Raw genomic sequence first — 18,499 nt, 5'->3', positions numbered from 1 at the left:
TATTTTAGAAGAGGAAAAGAATTTGAAGACTTAGAAAAAGATTTAGTTATTTACTATGTCAGCCCAATCTCTAAGGTGCCTCTCTTTTTCACTTCCTTCTCCTTTTGGAAATCAGCTATTCAGACCACATGCCTCAGGGCTTTCTTTATGCAAAGTTGTTTTACAAGTGGGGACAAGGATGCTGCCTAACCTATTTGCTCTATTTCAGACTCCACCTGCTTCATAGATCTTGTCTTCATCGTGGACAGCTCTGAAAGTTCCAAAATTTTTCTCTTTGACAAACAAAAAGATTTTGTGGGTAGCTTGAGTGACAAGATATTTCAGTTGACCCCAGCTGGCTCCTTGAAATACGACATCAAATTGGCAGCCCTTCAGTTCAGCAGCTCTGTCCAAATTGATCCACCTTTTTCCTCCTGGAAGGATCTACAGACTTTTAAACAGAGGGTCAAGTCCATGAATTTCATTGGGCAAGGTACTTTCTCTTATTATGCCATTGCCAATGCTACGAGGCTGCTTAAGAGAGAAGGGCGTAAGGAAGGCGTGAAAGTGGCTGTGTTGATGACTGATGGCATTGACCATCCAAAGAATCCAGATGTTCAAAGTATTTCTGAAGATGCCAGAACTGCAGGAATATTATTCATCACCATTGGACTTTCTACTGTAGTCAATGAAACCAAACTGCACTTGATATCTGGGGATTTACCCAGTGTACCCATTCTCCTGTTGAATGATTCAACCCTTGTCGACAAAATTCAGGATCGCCTGGTAGGTACCTAATGTGTTGATTTTATATATATTTCTCATTATAATGCTGATAATTTGTTTACAAATTCTGAAAGGCTAATAGGTCAAAAAGACGAAAGGGAAAAAAAAATCTACCTTTGAAATGGAAAGAAGAATCTTTCTGATGTGTCTCTATATTCTTGACAGTTTGCACCACATAAACTGGGGAGGTACCAGGCTAATTCTCTGTAATTGCATTCCTAACTTTACTATCAGCCAACGCTGAAGATTTTGGAAGGATCCACTTCCAATCATCCATCTGAGACTCCTGTTTGTGCATCGTGGGCTCAGGGAACACTGCTGACTTGCATTCGACTTGTGGTCAAATTGCAATCAGCCATATTTGTCTTAAGTTCTTTTTTTCCCGTTCCACTTGTGCAGAAATATTTTTTGACCCTTTGTCTCACCATTTGCCATATTATGCTCAAGTGAAGGTCACACACTTTCATTTTGAAAATTTATCTCCTTGCTTCTTAGGTGTTAACAAGGTCATCTAATTTTAAGTCATAATTGGCGGTATCACTGCTTTTCTTTATTGGTTGTAAGAACCCTTCCTCGCTGCCAGGGAGAACATAAGACAAAGCAATCAAAACAAAATTCGTCTTCACCACATTTCTCAAGGAGGAACTCCTGGAGATAAGGCCATTGCTTTGTTAAGTGTCAAAAATTAATTTTCTTAAAAATGCTGATTAAAAAAAAATTCTTGACAGGAGGGCTAGGCTCATGTGTCCTTTAAGGTAAGGTAAGGTAAGTTGAAGTCGCTCAGCCGTGTCCGACTCTTTGCGACCCCGTGGACTGTAACCTACTAGGCTTCTCCGTCCATGGGATTCTCCAGGCAAGAATACTGGAGTGGATTGCCATTTCCTTCCTGAGTAATTCATATGGCTCTTTGCTATCGACTGAAAAAACCTCAGGCTCCCGTTCAGAGATTGTCTTGTTCCTTTTGTCCCTTCTCTCAATTCTTTTTCCCAACATTACTTTGATTTTGTTACTCTCAGGTGCTTTTAGCACGAGATGCTGAGTTTTTCTTACCTAAATCATAGTGATTATGTCTTGAGTGCTGTGTATTAGGCATTGCTCTGAGTGCTTTACATATTTTATTTTATTCAATGTTTACAACAATCTTATAATGTAGGTACTCTTATTATCTCCATTTTATAGTTGAAAATTTAAGGCCAGGCAAAGACCCCAGAGTCTGCATGCTTGACCCTATAAAGTTACACTGGGAGAGAAGAGAGTAATTTTTTTAAAGGTTTTCTCAAGCAAAAATTCCTTGAAACAGTTAAGAAACATCCCTCCTCCAAAATCTACTGCTGTTTTTGTCCTTTTGAAACTTGGGCATTAAGGGAAGACGAGGGGGCAGTTCTGCCTAGACCTCGGACTATGGGCTCAGTCCCGGGTACCTGGGGTGAATGCTTACGTGAGCATCACTTCCTCAGGAAAATGAACGTGCAGGGGGGTCAGGCTAACTCCCTAGCCCTGCCTGTACCTAATTTGAGTCCTCACCACTGAATGGGACAGAAGTTCCCAGCATGTGCAGGAAAGAACCCTGGGGTTGTGATAATGAGTCACCTGCTGCTGCCTGGAGAAGACCCAGGACAGGCAGCTCCTTGTTTGGCCAGATGTGTCAGCTCAGGAGGTTCATATTCCCTCCAGACACGCCCTGGCTAAGAACTCCTGCCCAGCTGAGAGCATGGGCTCTTGGCAGTACATCCGAAGCAAAACTGTTTCTGGGGAAACCGAAAAATAACCAAGCATCCTAATGACTCTGCTCTTCCGAAGCATCCTCTGGTTTCGGCTTGTTTGTTCAGATGGAAGCTCTGTGAACAAGCCATTTCTTAGAAGGAGGTGCTGCTTTCCAAACAAATTGCAGGATCCAAACAGCTCATGGGGGTTTTCAAAGAGATACATACTAAGTATCAATGTTTCAAATGGCCACTGTCTAGGAAGCAAAACTGGACTTTTGCTCAGACTATTTGAAAAAGTCCTTACCTAATCTGTTTCTATTACATCTGTAGTTCAATTTTTTAAACTTTTTATTTTGAAATAATCATGAACTTGACTTAAAAAAATAAGTTACTTATGTATTAAGTACAAAACTTCATTTACTTTAAGTGCAAAATTCTGTGAGTTTTTCTAGATGTATTCATCCATGAAACCACCAACACAAATAGGATACAGAACATTTCTATCTTCTCTAAAAGTTTCCTTACGCCTCTTTGCAATACATGCATCCCTTGTTCCTGAAGTACTACTGACCTGACTTGTCAACCTAAATTAGTGTCTATCTTCTAGAATTTTATATAAACAAGCTCACACTGTGTGTCAGGCTCATACTCCCAGTGTAATGATTCTGAAATTCATCTGGGTGGTTTTTTGTATTGTCAGTTTATTCTTTCCATTGCAGAGTAGACTTTAGCTGAATTTATGGACAGGAGTGTACACAGTGAATAGATTTTGCAGGAGCCCAGACAAATCAAAGAATCACTGCATGTTCCTTGGAGCCTCTATCAGGGAGTATCATGTAAGAACCCCCTGAAAACAATGGTTCTAAATTACCCAAGAGAGACCTGATGACTCCAAGAAGAAAATATTTGTGTTTTTGATTTACAGAACAGTACTGAACCCTAGAGAAACACATTCAAACCAACCTTCTGGATATATTACTTCGTCCTTTAAAAGAGCACGAGAGAGTATGTGGATATTAAAAAAAATTCTTTATTACCTCTGACATTAAACTTTTTAAAAAGTCTTTATGGGAATAACAATTGTAACAAATTGGTCTCTTTATTTGGAGAGTGCTAAGAAAAACATTAATTTAGTGCATCTTCTCCCTCACAGAGCAAGAAGGGATCAACTTCAGCATTTCTATATCACCTTTAGAATCCTAGGCTTCACTGATTTATTAGGATGGTCCGCTTCCCGGTTTTTCAAGGCCTCCTCTGTTTAGAGCCTTATTTCTGTTCTCTGGGATTTGATAATGGCTCTTCTTCTGCTATATTAAGTTGCAAATATTATTTTTGTCATGGGATTTGTAATCCTTGCCTACTAAGTTCTGTATTCTCACCCCACTTGCTGTCATGCTGGTAAGTTTGGCAGCTTCCTCACATTTTCTCTGTCCCCTTCTGAGAGCATTGACCTCGTGGTCACTCACAAAATTGGCCATTCCAGTCTAGACTTCTTTTTTCCCCACATATCTACCATCATAAAACTCTGACTCTGTTAATAAAATGCCCCTTCTTTTTGCTCTGATGAGGTCCTTTCTCTATTTATACTTTTTCATTTAAATTACAGTATCCACCTAGACTTTCACTGAACACGCCCTTCCCTCTGGCTTTGACCACGTTTTCCCAATTGTTCTCCACATGGCCTGCCTCTCTGCTTAAGCAAAATGCCTTACTACTCTCCAAGCCTCCAGCTCTGTCCACTTTTTAAAAAATGTCCCTCCTCAGTGCTTCCTTTGTCTGATTGCCCACATTGGTCTTTATGCCTTTTATCCTTATCAACTTTGACATATAGAACAACATTCCACTAATGAGTTGGTCCTTTGCATTCCTTTATTCAAAATCATCCAGAAGGCCAACCATTTCCAAACAACCATCCTATTCCTCTTTCTCTGCCCTCCAAGTCTAGGCTCTCCTTCCCACGCAGCTTGCTGTGCGGTGTTCTCCATCACGGGGCTTTATGGACTACAAGTGTCCTTAGGGAATGCAGCTTTGTTCTTGTTTGAAACAGTCTTATCTATTGTGTGGTTTGGGTCCATTTTTGTTTCCATGGAAATATAAATTCAAGCAAACACAAAAGCCAATGAGTTCCAAAAATAATTAGTTGCATTGTTACAGCTTTAAAGCCTCATGGCACATATATTTAAAGGTAATGTGGCAAAGCAGAAATTGAATTTTCAAAGGAAAAGCTAAAAATGTGTAAAATTACACATCTGCCACACTAACGGCTAAATTCATGAGTTTAAAATCTATAAGGACATTGCTTAGTATAAAAAGGTGATAAAGGGACACAACTTTGAATTTTTCTTTATTTCACTAGCTATTTTACAATCTGACTTGAATTATTAGTTGCTTTACTGCCTCTCTTTCAGATTTCTTTTCCTTCTCTCCCTCTCAGAGAAAACCAAGTTTCTGATGTATATTTTAAATATTTTCACAATTTGGATCATGTTCTAGGCATTCATCTTCAACCAACTTTTTAGGAAATTTATCTGTTAAAATATATAAATTCAATACATTGACTTTAACTGCTGAGTGGTATTTTGCTTATTGATCCAATATGTTATTGATGGATATTTTATTTCAAAATTTTCACTATTAAAAAACAATGAATGCTGAACTATACAAGAATTTCTCTAGGGTGTGTCTGGAAAGTATGTCAGGATCACAGGTGGAAGCCAGGACTTGTCCTGGGCAGCCTAGAGATAAAGTATATAAATTTCAACTTTCTAGGCACAGCCAAATATTCTGGAGAGGGTAATGCTGTTTTACACTAGAATTGTCAGTTTAGCTGAGTTTCCATTGTCCACATGACCTACTAGTTCTTAAAGACACAAGTATCCCATCTGCTTTCAGCCTGGGTTTACTTTGCCTAGTAATTTAAAATCACTGGGGTAGGGCAAGAGAAAGAGAGCATAGTTGAGATGCTGATTTTGGTGGATACGGTCTGTGGCCAGAGTTGGACTGCTCCCAAGACCACAGGGTCAAGCGTCTTTGTTTTATAGACATGGAAAATGAACTGGAAGGATTATATGACTTGCCCACGGTCAGGTGCCTAGATAATGGTGGAAACAGGATGAAAATCCTAGATGACACTTAATTCCTAGTCTAAATTTTTCTCTGATTAAATCACCAGAACTACTTAAAGCATGTTGCTATATCTTCTCTAAACAATTCATTTGTATCAAAACAAACATAGAGTAAAAACAAAACTAAAAGGATGCAGAGTCCTCTGTAAAGGTACAACTCTGACTTATCTTTAGCTTCCTCATTACATTCTTTATTTTTAACAACTTACAACAAATATTCTAGTGCTTTTTGCTTCCATTTTCTATTTTATCATGTGTGAGCTACCCCTCAGATTCAGTCATAAGGCATTAATTTGACACATAAATTCTACCTTCAGAGAGTAATAATTCTACCTGCAAACATAGCTTGTGTCCCCTGATTCAGATATGATCTTCAGTACACTTTTCAGGTAATAATACCCCACTGAACTGGAGTGAAGTAGTGAGGCCTAAAGGTCTGACAAAAACCACATTGCGAATTTCTCTAAACTTATGAATTGAAAGTAGTTTTGAAAAATATTCTGGCTGATTCATCTCTGTGTGGTTAAGTAGGAAATAGTGCTGAGCTTGGTCAGGTAGCTCAGCCCAAGACTGTGACCTTGGGCAAGTCACAGCACTGTGTCTCAAATTTCTTTATGACAGAATGAGCCACTGAACCACACTGACTTCTAAGGCTCATTAATAGTTCATGAAGTTATCACCCTAAAATTAATGTTCCAATGCTAAACAATAAATGCAAATCTATATAGGGATAAAATAGCTTCCCTGATAGCTCAGATGGTAAAGAATCCACCTGCAATGCAGGACAACCCCATTCAATTCCTGGGTTGGGAAGATCCCTGGAGAAGGGATAGGCTACACACTCCAGTATTCTCAGTCTTCCCTCGTGGCTTAGATGTTAAAGAATCTGATCCGCTTGCAATGCGGGAGACCTGGGTTCGATCCCTGGGTTGGGAAGATCCCCTGGAGGAGGGCATGGCAACCTACTCCAGTATTCTTACCTGGAGAAACCCCATGTACAGAGGAGCCTGGTGGGCTACAGTCCTTGGGGGTTGTAAAGAGTTGGACACAACTAAATGACTAAGCATAGCACAGCACATAGGGATAGAAAAATAGAGAAGAGAAAATACACAATTACATGCGGCTGCTGCTGCCGCTAAGTCACTTCAGTCATGTCCGACTCTGTGTGACCCCATAGACGACAGCCCACCAGGCTCCGCCGTCCCTGGGATTCTCAGGCAATAACACTGGAATGGGTTGCCATTTCCTTCTCCAATGCATGAAAGTGAAAAGTGAAAGTGAGGTCGCTCAGTCGTGTCCGACTCTTCGAGACCCCATGGACTGTAGCCTACCAGGCTTTTCCGTCCATGGGATTTTCCAGGCAAGAGTACTGGAGTGGGATGCCATTGCCTTCTCCAACACAATTACATAAGTCTTTGTAAATAAAAGAAAGAAAATTCTCATTACGGCTGATTGAGCTTGTAGCCAAACTATGGAGATTTTAGAGTTGATAAAAAGGAACAAGAGAGAAAACATGGGATGCAATAGATGAAGTTCCCAGGAAAAAATTATTTTTAATGAATGTTAGTATCCTTCATGTATTCTATTAGTATATGGCTCAGAGTGCTCCTTGGGTGGTTGGCTGGGGCTTTACTGCTTTTATAAGGTTAAAAAGGCTGAATTGCTATTCTTCTTGGAAATTGCATATCCCATTGGGAATAATTAAGGCTAATAAGAAGCTGGAAGCAGAATCATGAATTGAGTTAATGTTTCATTCTTTTTTCCCTCCTAGGATATCTTATTTGAAAAGAAGGTAAGCACCACATGCTTTGATTACTATGAATTACTCTAAAACGCTCACATAATCAAATCAGCATTATAATTCACATTAGAAGGTAAGGTGTGACTAAATAAAAATCTTTACTTTTTAAAAATGAGCTGCTCTATTTTGAGGCAGCCACTTGATTTCTTTTATGTTGCCATATCCACTGCAGGTTGGAAATTTTAGAAAAAGTAGGAAATATTTAAATGATTTTAGAGAGCGGTTTTAGAAATCAGTGATAATGCACATGATAGTTTTGCTTACTTTGATGCTGCTGCCTTCATCCTAACTGTGTCTCAATACCCACTGCTCATGAGGGTCCTCCACTCTAGTATGCCTTGAGTGGGCCAGGATGAAGTAGTGTTCCTGGCTAATGGACAGGGCTCAGTCACCCCTGCTGCCTGATGACTGACTGAGCTCATTCTCCTCCCTGATGGTGCCCACCAGACCAATTGGCGAAGGAAGCTGGCCAATACTGGTTGGACAGTACTCAGCACAACTGATGCCCAGAAGCTTGCTGAGGACTGCTGTACTGGACGTATGTTTCTGGGTAGAGGGTTTGGAACATCTGAACTTAGTTTGAGCAATTGCTTCTTTAACATGAGGACACTTCTAAGTAGTATCACATAAAATATTTAGGAGCCAACCAAAGCTTGTAGAGAACCATGCTTCACTGAATCATACATGGTCAGATACATCACTATTTTATGTGCCATTTATGTGCATCTTTAAAAAGCTCTCTGCCACTTAAAATATGATACAGTGCCTTCTTATGAGTCACAACTTTTCATTTTGTACTTAAGGCAAGAGTCCTTTTAGATGTACTTAGATATAGATTTTTAAATCCTGTATCACTTTTGTGCATACTTAAGAGAGAAAATATAAGCAAACGAAACTGGTTATTTCTGCAACTTCTTTGCATTCAAAGTCGAAGTCTTCTGAATCACTTTCTGTCTCAGAGTCATTGCTGCCCTGGCTTTTGCACACGATACCGGCCCCTGGGCCACACAAAGTAAGGTGACACAGCATTTCTTCAAGTGCTCTGCTTGTGCCTTTGGAGTTTTCTTCCATCTCATTCTGGAAGAGTGGGAGGGCATGTGCAGAAAACACCCATTTCATCCTGGTCAAGCCTGACTCATAGAATACTTCTTCTGATTTCAAAGACGTGAACATAAGAAAAAAGATGCATTTCAGAATTGATAAACTATGGTTTAAATAAAAATTTTTCCTTTGTTGAGTAAAGCAGTATTTGATATTTGTATATTATTGAACCTGGATGTGTTATATAGAAGAAAAACAGAAGAAATTCCAAGTCCATTGAAAATGTTTGTTTTCTTGTTTTAACTGACGAGTAGATGTTATATTAATACATCCATTTTTAATGGAGGTCTATTTTATTTAACCATGCCAACATTTAATACTTTATTAGCTGGCTCTTCCTAGCTCAGAGTTTTCTTAGAAGAATTTAACAGAGAGAGCAAAAGCTCCATAAATTTTCAAGGTAAAGTTTCTTTAAGGGAGTGCTCCATTTCGTTATATGTTGAATGAGATTTAATATGCTGTATTTCACTGTGTGTTAACGTTGTGTTTCATTGTTGATTTAGTGTGAACGCAAGATCTGTGAATGTGAGAAGGGGGATCCCGGCGATCCAGGGCCTCCTGTGAGTATATTTCTGCTTTGAACTTAGGGTCAGCTCAGGAAGTCCTAGTCATGATACTCTATCCTGAAAACACTGGGCTACTTTGTGCTGTTGAAAAGCAAATTGCAGCAAAAACGGAAATGTTGTGTCTTTCTTTTATTCCTAAAGGGATACATTCTGTCCTAAGAAATAAGCTTGGGATTTTACTGACCTGAACTGAGGGCAGATTTGCCTTAAAATCAGATGTTCTTCCCACAAAGGATATTTCAGCATCTCTTCTGATGCGACAATTTGAGCCAGAATTTCTCAATACTGAAGTGAAAATATAGAGAAAGGGTTCATATAGGTCCTCAGTGAGCTAGGCAAAGCTTCATCCTACTTCCAACTACAAACAAGTGACTGCTCCAGAAGTTAACTGTCTTCACAGTTAACCAAGTGCAACCCCAAAAGGAGGTTGCTTGTTAGGGGAGGAAGCTTGTTAGGGAGCTCTAGATGTTAGTGAATTGTGTGAAATGGAAGATACCACTTGGCAACTGGAGATAAATGGCAGGATTTGCTAACACGGTTCAGTACTTGAAATGATAATCCCCAAAGACATGCGTGCTTCCCTTATATTCTGCCCTAAGACCTGGTAGGTGCCATGTCTATTCTGGGAAGGTGTTGGAAAAAACGTCACAATGACTGGAGATGCTAGACATTCCTCTAACACACGCTTTTAGACACCTCCATGATGCTCCTTCAGTTTCTCATTTTCTTCAGTGATTTCACACCTTAGTGGTCAAGAGCCCAGAGGAGACATTTCACAAAAATGCATGAATGATGTTTTTGAACTGATGCTTGCATCTGGGGGCAAGGAGGGAAATGTGTACAGTGAATTTCTTAGACACATTTTCTTCTGAGTCTTGGGTCCAAAACCTACACGTTTTCAAATCATTCTACCAATCAAGGCATCAGAAAGAGAGAATGTTTGTCTTAATTTTTTTTTTCAAAATACACACTAGATATACATCACACGAAAATGTGGCAGTCAGTAGAATCTGATTTTGGTCAGAGTAGAGGTTTAACTTCTCCTTCCTATGCAGTCTTATTTATACTTGTTACACCAAGAAATGGGCAGGAAAGGTTTGCTTGGGATAGTCAATTATGTTTTAGAATAAACAGAAAACTTATGATTGCTAAGCTAATCTGACCATTTCAGTCACTCAGTATTGCTGGAAGAGATTACTGTGCCATGTTTTTATAGGGATAGCCATATGTGTACATGTGTGCATAGTCACTCAGCTGTGTCTGACTCTTTGGAACCCTCTAGACTGTGGCCTGTCAGTCCACAGTCATAGAACTATGTCATTTAGCATTTATTGAGTGTTCCCAAAACCAGTGCACAGAAGAGTGAGATTTTTGGTGATTTGAGAACAGGAAAATAAAATGCCTTTCTGGAACAAAACTGAAGAACTCTCTTATCCTATCTTTTGAAACTCTCCTTTGGATATCAGGGAGAGAGAGACATTATCTTTTTTTGAGCAAATCTAAAGAGTCTGCCTATTCAAGACTGCCCTCTTCCTGGTGTGTAGTAAGGAAAAGCAGAGTTGAATATCTGCTTGGTAGGCAAAGTTTTGTTTTTATAATCTTCTCTCATTTTATGGGATGAAGCTGATAAGAAATTACTGTAAGGTGTAGGAAATGAATAGAATGGCTGTTCCATATAATCTTTTTCCCCTTTGCCTTCAGGGTACACATGGAAACCCAGGTATCAAAGGTGAGCGAGGACCAAAAGGAAACACGGTAAATGACCAAACAGCTTTTCTTTAAAGCAATGTATCTCCTTCTAGTTCTACTTAAAGAACAAAAATTAAGAAAACAAAGCATTGTACTTTATGCCAATGCCAAAAAAATCTGATGATTCCTGTGAAGAATACAGGCTGTTTGCCTCCTGCATTATCTGTCTGGCTTGTATAAGCTTATATTTACAAATTCAGAGAAGCATATGGCCATTTCGGTCAATAAATTCAGGAAACCTAGGGAGCTGAATAAAGAGAAACTCATTCTTAAATAATGGCGGCCTAAATTGAATACTACAATGTTTCATGAATCACTAATACATATTCCAAAACACATTGTGGTTGGCACTTGAGTTTTAAGAATTAAAACTCCTTTATGAATTCCTTAATTCTTTTCTTTGTGTGCCATCCAAAAAAGAAAATCTTTGACTTGAAAAATTATATCATTGTTGGGATGGTCTTTCAAGAGAACAGAAGGAATCATAGGAGACAGATTAGCAAGTGTAACCATGTGAAAATTTAAAGAAAAATTGTATTCAATGAAAAACAATAATTAAAATAAAGAGGAAGACATATACAGAAATGTTTATGTCAAATACAATGGACATTGAGGTAATTGCTATAATGCATCCATCTGATGTCCTAAGTCACTTCAGGTGTGTCTGACTCTTTGTGACCCCATGAACTGTAGCCTACCAGGCTCCTCTGTTCATGGGATTCTCCAGGCAAGAATACTGGAGTGGGTTGTCATTTCCTTCTCTAGGGGATCTTCCTGACCCAGGAATTGAACCTGTGTCTCTTAGTCTCCTGCACTGGCAGGAGGATTCTTTACCACAAGCACCACCTGGGAAGCCCTGCTATAATGCATAACGACTTTATAAAATAGGTGAGAAATGAATAATTAAATGGTCAAAAGACACAAACAGTTTTCAAGAGAGGAAATAACTCCAGTGAATAAAGAAATAGAAATATGTCTAATTTCACTGGATAATGGATGAAATTTAAAGACTGACAATGAGGTGCCCTTTAATACTAATTATTCACATTTTAGAAACTTTGGACTCCAAGGCTCTTGGGGCATTTTGGAGGGGGCAGTGGAGGGAAGTTCACATAGTTCATATCTAGTCCACATTGATTTTTCTGTATTTTAAATTTTAAAAAGTTTCTTAAAGTAACTAACATAGCAATATTAAAACAATAATAACTAGCAATATGGTGGTAAAACTACTTTCTTTTTCATTGCAAGGGTAACTTAGCACAAACACAAACATTTTGGGAAGCAATTAGGCACGACATAAGAAGCATTCAAATATTCAAAATTTTAATCCCAATAACTCCATTCCTGAGAATAGGTTTAGGGAGTTAATTAAAAATATAAATTAGAAGCAGGAAAGCATTTTGCAAATTGCCTGCTTGCCAAAGAGAGGGAACGTAAAGTATTCTTGGGTGGCTTTACAACACACACAAAGTCACACTCACACCCCTACACTCACCCACTTTCTATGGATCTGAATTAATGCCATCACGTCTTCTTTTTGTTTTGTTAAATACCTGTTGTAAGTCTTTGTGACCATTTCATTTATTTGGCTTGTAATTGTGTGCCACATAATATATTTTCCTAAGTCTTGCTGAAATCAAGCAATCACTCTTAAGGACATTTTGGAAAACATTTCAAAGCCCCTTGGAGAAAAGCCAGAGTGGCTGGCTCTGAGAGAGGGTACAATGGTCTATTTGAGAACAACGGCCGTGTTGTTAAACTAGCATGCGAGTCTCGGCCTGAGCTGTGAAAACATACCTGCATTCTGCACCCTATACATCTGGCTTCACTTCAAAGGGCAAAGGCTATCTGAACTGCTGTTTTCTTCCTTAGACTGCATGGTGAGAATGTCAGTCAGTGGTCAAGGTCAAAGATACTTTTCCCATCGGGTTGACCTATTAATCTGGGAATTCTGAAGAGTGCATTTTATTGAGCAATCACTTGCTCTGCAGGGCTGTGGAATTTTGACTGAATCTTTTCTTGTCACAGGGTGATGCTCAAAAAGGGGAACCTGGAGAAAGAGGCCCAGGGGTATGTACATGACTGAAATGCCTTCCTAAGAAAGTAATCCCAGGATGCTAAGATTCGGTAATGCATCATTTTGACCCCTGCAGTGCAAGTGCAAAAATGATTTATGTCTACCTGTGCTCTGGATGGCTCAGACAGGCAATCAGACAGATTATGATCTCAGAAGCTGAAATGTGAGGAGAAAATACTCTGTCCAAAAGGAGTGAGGATGGGACAGAGTGCTCCACCACATGACGCCCCTTGATGCTCAAGTTGAGATTTGTGAATGGCTCAAATGAGAAAAATATTTTGCTTTGCTTCTTGTGCTTTTTATAAAAAATAAAAAAAATTAATTTAAAGATCCAGGGAGCCTAAGAATGACATCATCTCAACTATGGTTTTGTAAATCCAATTCTACAGGCAAAAGAAGAAATCATTCTCGTTGATTTATCATCCCTAAAATTAGATGATGTCAGAGACTGAACGACTGAGAAATAATTACAAGACGTTTCTTCTTTTGCATTTTCCTGGAGAACTGCAGTGGTGTAGCAGAGAGGTATACAGGAACTTAAAAGGAAGCTGTATTATGTTTCTCTCTCAGCTTATCCCCTTGGATGAAAAAGCCCAGGACCCAGACCCAGAGGTTTAAAAAACACTTCTCTTGGCGTTTGTAATCAATGTCATGGAAAATCTGATAGAAAGCTTGATAAGCTCAATGGAAATTCCTTCAGAAATTTGTGTTATTCATTCAGGAAAGACTTCATTTTAGGTATGTTCTATGTATAAAGCATACTGTTAGTGAAAATAAAATTAAGACAAAGTACTTATTTTCAGGAAAATCCATTATCTCGGAGGAGAGGTAAAACAGCTATAATATGGGGCAGAATGTCAAAACAGTATAAAAATTTCATGTGTCAAATATTATGTATAAAGGGCATTCAGAGAAGACTAGAGCTGTCAGGGTGGGTTCTATGGGATGAGCCCTCATGAGTGAAGAGTGAAGGACCAGGTCAGATCAAGACGGACTGGAAGGTGGAGGGGTGGGCATTGCAGCTGGAGAGCGCTGTGAGCAGCAACCAGGGGGAGGACAGCGAGTGAGGAATGGTGAAATGGGGCCTCGGGAGGAGTGCTGGCAGATACAGCCTGCGGGGCCGGGTGGCTGGCCCCTGATGCCTGGAAGGCTGGGCTTTGCTGGGTGATGGACTCCCCTTGAGATTTTAGATGAGGCGCACGGCCCCAGAGCTGTGGTTTTGGAAGATTAATTGGGCCTGGCTCTGAAAGCAAAACTGAAGTGGGGATAAGCAGAGAGTGTACTTTGAAGAGGTCTGTTGCTACAGCCTGCATGAGAAGTAACAGGGACGTTAATTAGCCAGAGCTACTCTGGCCAATGTGAGCCTCTGGCCACGTCTGCTCAACTGGCCGTCAGGACAGGCAAGCCGGAGGGGAGGCGTGCTGGCGGACGAACTGCACACTGGATTTGGATGAAGTGAAGTGAAGTGAAGTTGCTCAGTCGTGTCCGACTCTTTGCAACCCCATGGACTGTAGATGACACAGTATCAAAAAAAAAAAAAAAGACAAAATATCTCACTGATAATTTTTTAATATTGATCATGTGTTAAAATGACAAAATTTTGACCTGTTAGGAGACATAAAACATATTATTAAAAATTAATTTCACCTGTTAATTCTTACATTTTTTAAGTGGCTATGAAGGAGTTGAAAATGACATATGTGGCTCACGTTATATTGGACAGAACTGAGCTACAGTGATGACAAAACAGAAAGGAGGGGAACACTGTGAGAACCACGAAGGTGCAGAAATGCAGGGATGTGGTGACTAACTCTATCTCAGCTGGTCAGCAAGATTCACTGAGCACTCGCTATGTGCTGGGCCCTATATTGCGTGGCGGGGAAATGGAGGTGAGCAAGGTAGAGAGACCATGTTTCAAGAAGTGTTCACGCAGCAGGAGGCAATCAATAGGTGAATCAGTGAATAAGAATTCCAGTCAGTGAGAAGGTTCAGTTCAGTCACTTAGTCACGTCTGGCTCTTTGTGACCACATGGACACCAGGCCTCCCTGTCCGTCACCAACTCCTGCAGCGCGCTCAAACTCTTGTCCATCGAGTTGGTTATGAAAATACAAAACAAGGTCACATGAGCTCCTAGGCAGAAAGAGCAGTAGGGACAAAGGCACCAAGGCGGAAGCCGCTTGGTGGGCCCAGGAAATGGGAAGAGAGCCAGAGCCTGAGGAAGAGCAGGGTAGGAGATGAGGCTGGGAGGCAGGCAGGGGCTGGATCACCTGGGCCTTGATTTGTAACTAAGGGCCCTGGGACCTACATGCAAGTCCCGTGGTGGAGACTCTGTGCTTCCATCGCATGAGGCATGCGTTCCATCCCTGGCCAAGCAAAGTTCCTGTGGTGTGGCCAAAAAACACAAAACAACATTGATTATACACAGAGGTGTAATTACCAGAAAACAAGAAGCTCTGTATGAAACCAAGTGCCCTGGAAGCTGTTGGAGAATTTTAACTGGTTGGATTAAAAGAATGGAAGGGGCAAGTAGAGAGAAAAGATGATTATAAACTTTTGATTTCTGTATGATTTGAAATATGATGGTACCATTAATAGAAATAGTAAAAAGTCAGAAACAAAATTTGCAGAGACCAATGAGCACAGTGTTGACTGTCTTAAATTTGAGTATTTTAAAACTAGTAAGTAAAACCAGAGATGTCAGGGAAAAAAACTAAAAAGAAAACAAACAAACAAAAAACCAAGAAAATAAAACAGGAAAAAAATTATACTATAAAAAATAACATTCCTTTATTTTTGTAAACTGTATTGGCTCCTTCCTAAATACAATCTCACCTCTCTGAATATAAAATAATGACAGGATTTTAAACATGATGGTGGGTTAGAAGGGATGCAGATCACCCAAGATTCCTGAGATGGGAAGTCCAGCCTTTTTTTAGTGCTGCAAACATGAATTATTTTTATAAAGAACACCAGTTTAACTACGGGCTTCAACTTTAAGCACTATACTAATCCTTAAACCGTTTACGTGGATAAGTGTTTCCAACAAGGGTTAAATTGTACCGTAACATTTCCTTCTTTTTACTAATTTTACTCTTCAATTTCTCAGTGACTGCACATTTGAAGAGAAGTGTTATTTGTTTCCTAAAGTTTTCCTTTTTATCTTTTGTAAAAAAGTCCTACACAACAAAATTTTGTACTCTGGTTCACACGTAACTACACTCACATCTTGTTTATTCCACTGGTTTCTCCAGCTCACTTAAAAATATATCTTACAATTCTATTTTTATACTTGGAAACCATAGTCATGTGAAAAAGACACTCGATCCAATTAAAGACTTGGTGTTGCTTAAAGCTGGTAATTTCCCAATCAGGTTAAAATTCAGTATCGTGCTACTTAAAGGACTGTGGGCAGTGACTCAACGGAGAAGGCTGTGCAGCGTTCCCAAGAGTGACATACAAGAGCTGCAGAATCGCTGGCCCCTTATTTAGCGTGGGCTAAAATATAGTAACTTAAAGGTCACTGTCTCACCAGGGTTGACAAAGGAACCATTCATTTCCTTGATGCTCTATATTCGAGACCGAATTTGAAAGGAGGACCTGAATGGATATAAATATTTACGGGCATTTTAAAGGTCATTATCTCAGCTCGTTTTCAAAGCCAATTTCTCTAACACTCTCCATGGAACATCCTCAGCTGTGAGAGTTCATAGTTTAAAAGTCAATATAACAATTTTGAAAGGACTGTTATAGGTTGTCACTGCTACAGTGAGTTTCAGTGTATATAGTCTCTCTTTTAGCTTTGGGCCAATTGGGTTTGAAAAAAATATGTGGAACTAAGAATAGAATATAATAAAAGGAAACATAGGTTCTTTTCTTCCCTCTACTATATGCACATTCCCTAAGAGCAAAGATAAGTGAACGAGCTTATCTTTACATGGTCTTACTTTCCAAAACTGTACAAATGTGCTTTGTTATACTTTATAAATGAAAAACATCAGATACTTCCTCTGACTATGCCTTCTAATATAGTATTCTACTTTTCTTTTTTGATTAGGGAATCCCTGGGTACAAGGGTGAGAAGGTAAGTTGGTAACAACAAATGGAATTTCATAAAGAAAAAGAGAAACATAACTGTATTTATATACTCATGTATATATGTTAGTCACTTAGTCTTGTTGGACTCTTTGTGACTCCATGAACTGTAGCCCACCAGGCTCCTCTGTCCATGGGATTCTCCAGGCAAGAATACTGGAGTGGGTTGCCATTTCCTTCTCCAGGGGATCTTCCCAACCCAGGGATCGAACCCAGGACTGCTGTATTGCAGGCAGATACTTTACTGTCTGTGCTACTAGGGAAGCCCGTTTATATACTTAATAAAAGTTATTTTACCTTATTTTTGGAAGTCTGGATTCTCAAATTCCTAAGTACATTTTAAACTCTGTCAACATAAAATAATAATAGAACTTAAGATATAGGTATATGCTATAAAGAAGAGAAGGTGGCCCAAGATTCCTGAGATCAGAATCTAGTCTCTCTTACTCCTGCAAATATGAATTGTTTTCAATACAGAATCCTGACTTTTACAGCCATGCATCACAAAAGTATCCAGCCCCAAAGTTTCTATATACAAAAGGACACAGCAATACTACAATCAGGCTAGTCCCTTGGTACTTAGCTTCCTAAGAAGCGTGGAGATAAGACCGTCTACTCGGGGAAAGGGGATGGATCATCGGGCTTAAGCAGTAAAGAACTACTTATTTCATTTAGTCAATCATCTAGGTAGAACTTGCAGGAGTGAATTTGACAAACAAAGGTTATGAGCTGTTAGGTTATTTTATGATTATTTGAAAATTACAAATTATGACATCAAACTGATTCAAAAGAAATGAATGTGTTAGACTGGAGTTCAGGAATCTTTGAGAGTGTTCAGTTGTTCATTCCTAAGTTTATGCTGCGATTATTATATGCCCTCTATGGTCAGATAAGCTATTTAAAATCAGAACATGTCGCTATCATTCATTCTGTCCTAAAACCCTCAGACCTGGGCAAGTGAAAGTGTTAATCACTCAGTCGTGTCCGACTCTCTTGACCCCATGACTATTGCCCACCAGGCTCCTTTGTCCAAGGAATTCTCCAGGCAGGGATACTAGAGTGGGTAGCCAGGGGATCTTCTGTAGCCAGAGGATCTTGCCGATCCAAGGATCGAACCTGGGTGCCCACATTGCAGGGAGATTCTTGACCATCTGAGTCACCAGGGAAGTCCAAGGCCTGCGTTACAGGGTCCTGTTCTGGGTCCCCTCTGACCTCCTCACTCATGATGGAGCCAGGAGTCTGCAGGGTGAGAGGCCCATGGCCCCTTCTCCCGGATCATCCTTTGGGTAACTAATACCCTAGAAGACCCTGCCAAATGGCCTAAGCCCGCTTCAAAGGCTTACACTAACCTCTTTCCCATATCCATCGTCTTCCTAGCCCTGAGGGAAACCAAATGGAAGCTTTGCTGGGGCAGGAGGGGCCCATGGAGGGGGCTTTGTTATGCTACTTGGGGCACCTTCACAGACACACACTCATAGCTTCTTTTGCTGTGGAAGGAGCTGGAGATGGGAAGTGA

General features: G+C 39.9%; 1 protein-coding gene across 1 annotated transcript in view; it reads left to right on the top strand.

The window, feature by feature from the left end:
• COL28A1 (collagen type XXVIII alpha 1 chain) overlaps positions 1 to 18,499 on the top strand; it is a 183,791-nt gene that overhangs the window by 4,040 nt on the left and 161,252 nt on the right. The window contains exons 3-8 of the mRNA XM_040260502.1: positions 209 to 765; positions 7,368 to 7,388; positions 9,002 to 9,058; positions 10,766 to 10,819; positions 12,842 to 12,883; positions 16,946 to 16,972. Coding sequence (XP_040116436.1) covers positions 209 to 765; positions 7,368 to 7,388; positions 9,002 to 9,058; positions 10,766 to 10,819; positions 12,842 to 12,883; positions 16,946 to 16,972 — 758 coding nt within the window. The remainder of the gene's footprint in view (positions 1 to 208; positions 766 to 7,367; positions 7,389 to 9,001; positions 9,059 to 10,765; positions 10,820 to 12,841; positions 12,884 to 16,945; positions 16,973 to 18,499) is intronic.

The sequence above is a fragment of the Oryx dammah genome, unplaced genomic scaffold, assembly GCF_014754425.2.
Source record: "Oryx dammah isolate SB20612 unplaced genomic scaffold, SCBI_Odam_1.1 HiC_scaffold_18, whole genome shotgun sequence".
Lineage (NCBI taxonomy): Eukaryota > Metazoa > Chordata > Mammalia > Artiodactyla > Bovidae > Oryx > Oryx dammah.
Note: the sequence above shows the minus strand (reverse complement) of the source record. Positions and strands in the feature narration are given on the sequence as shown.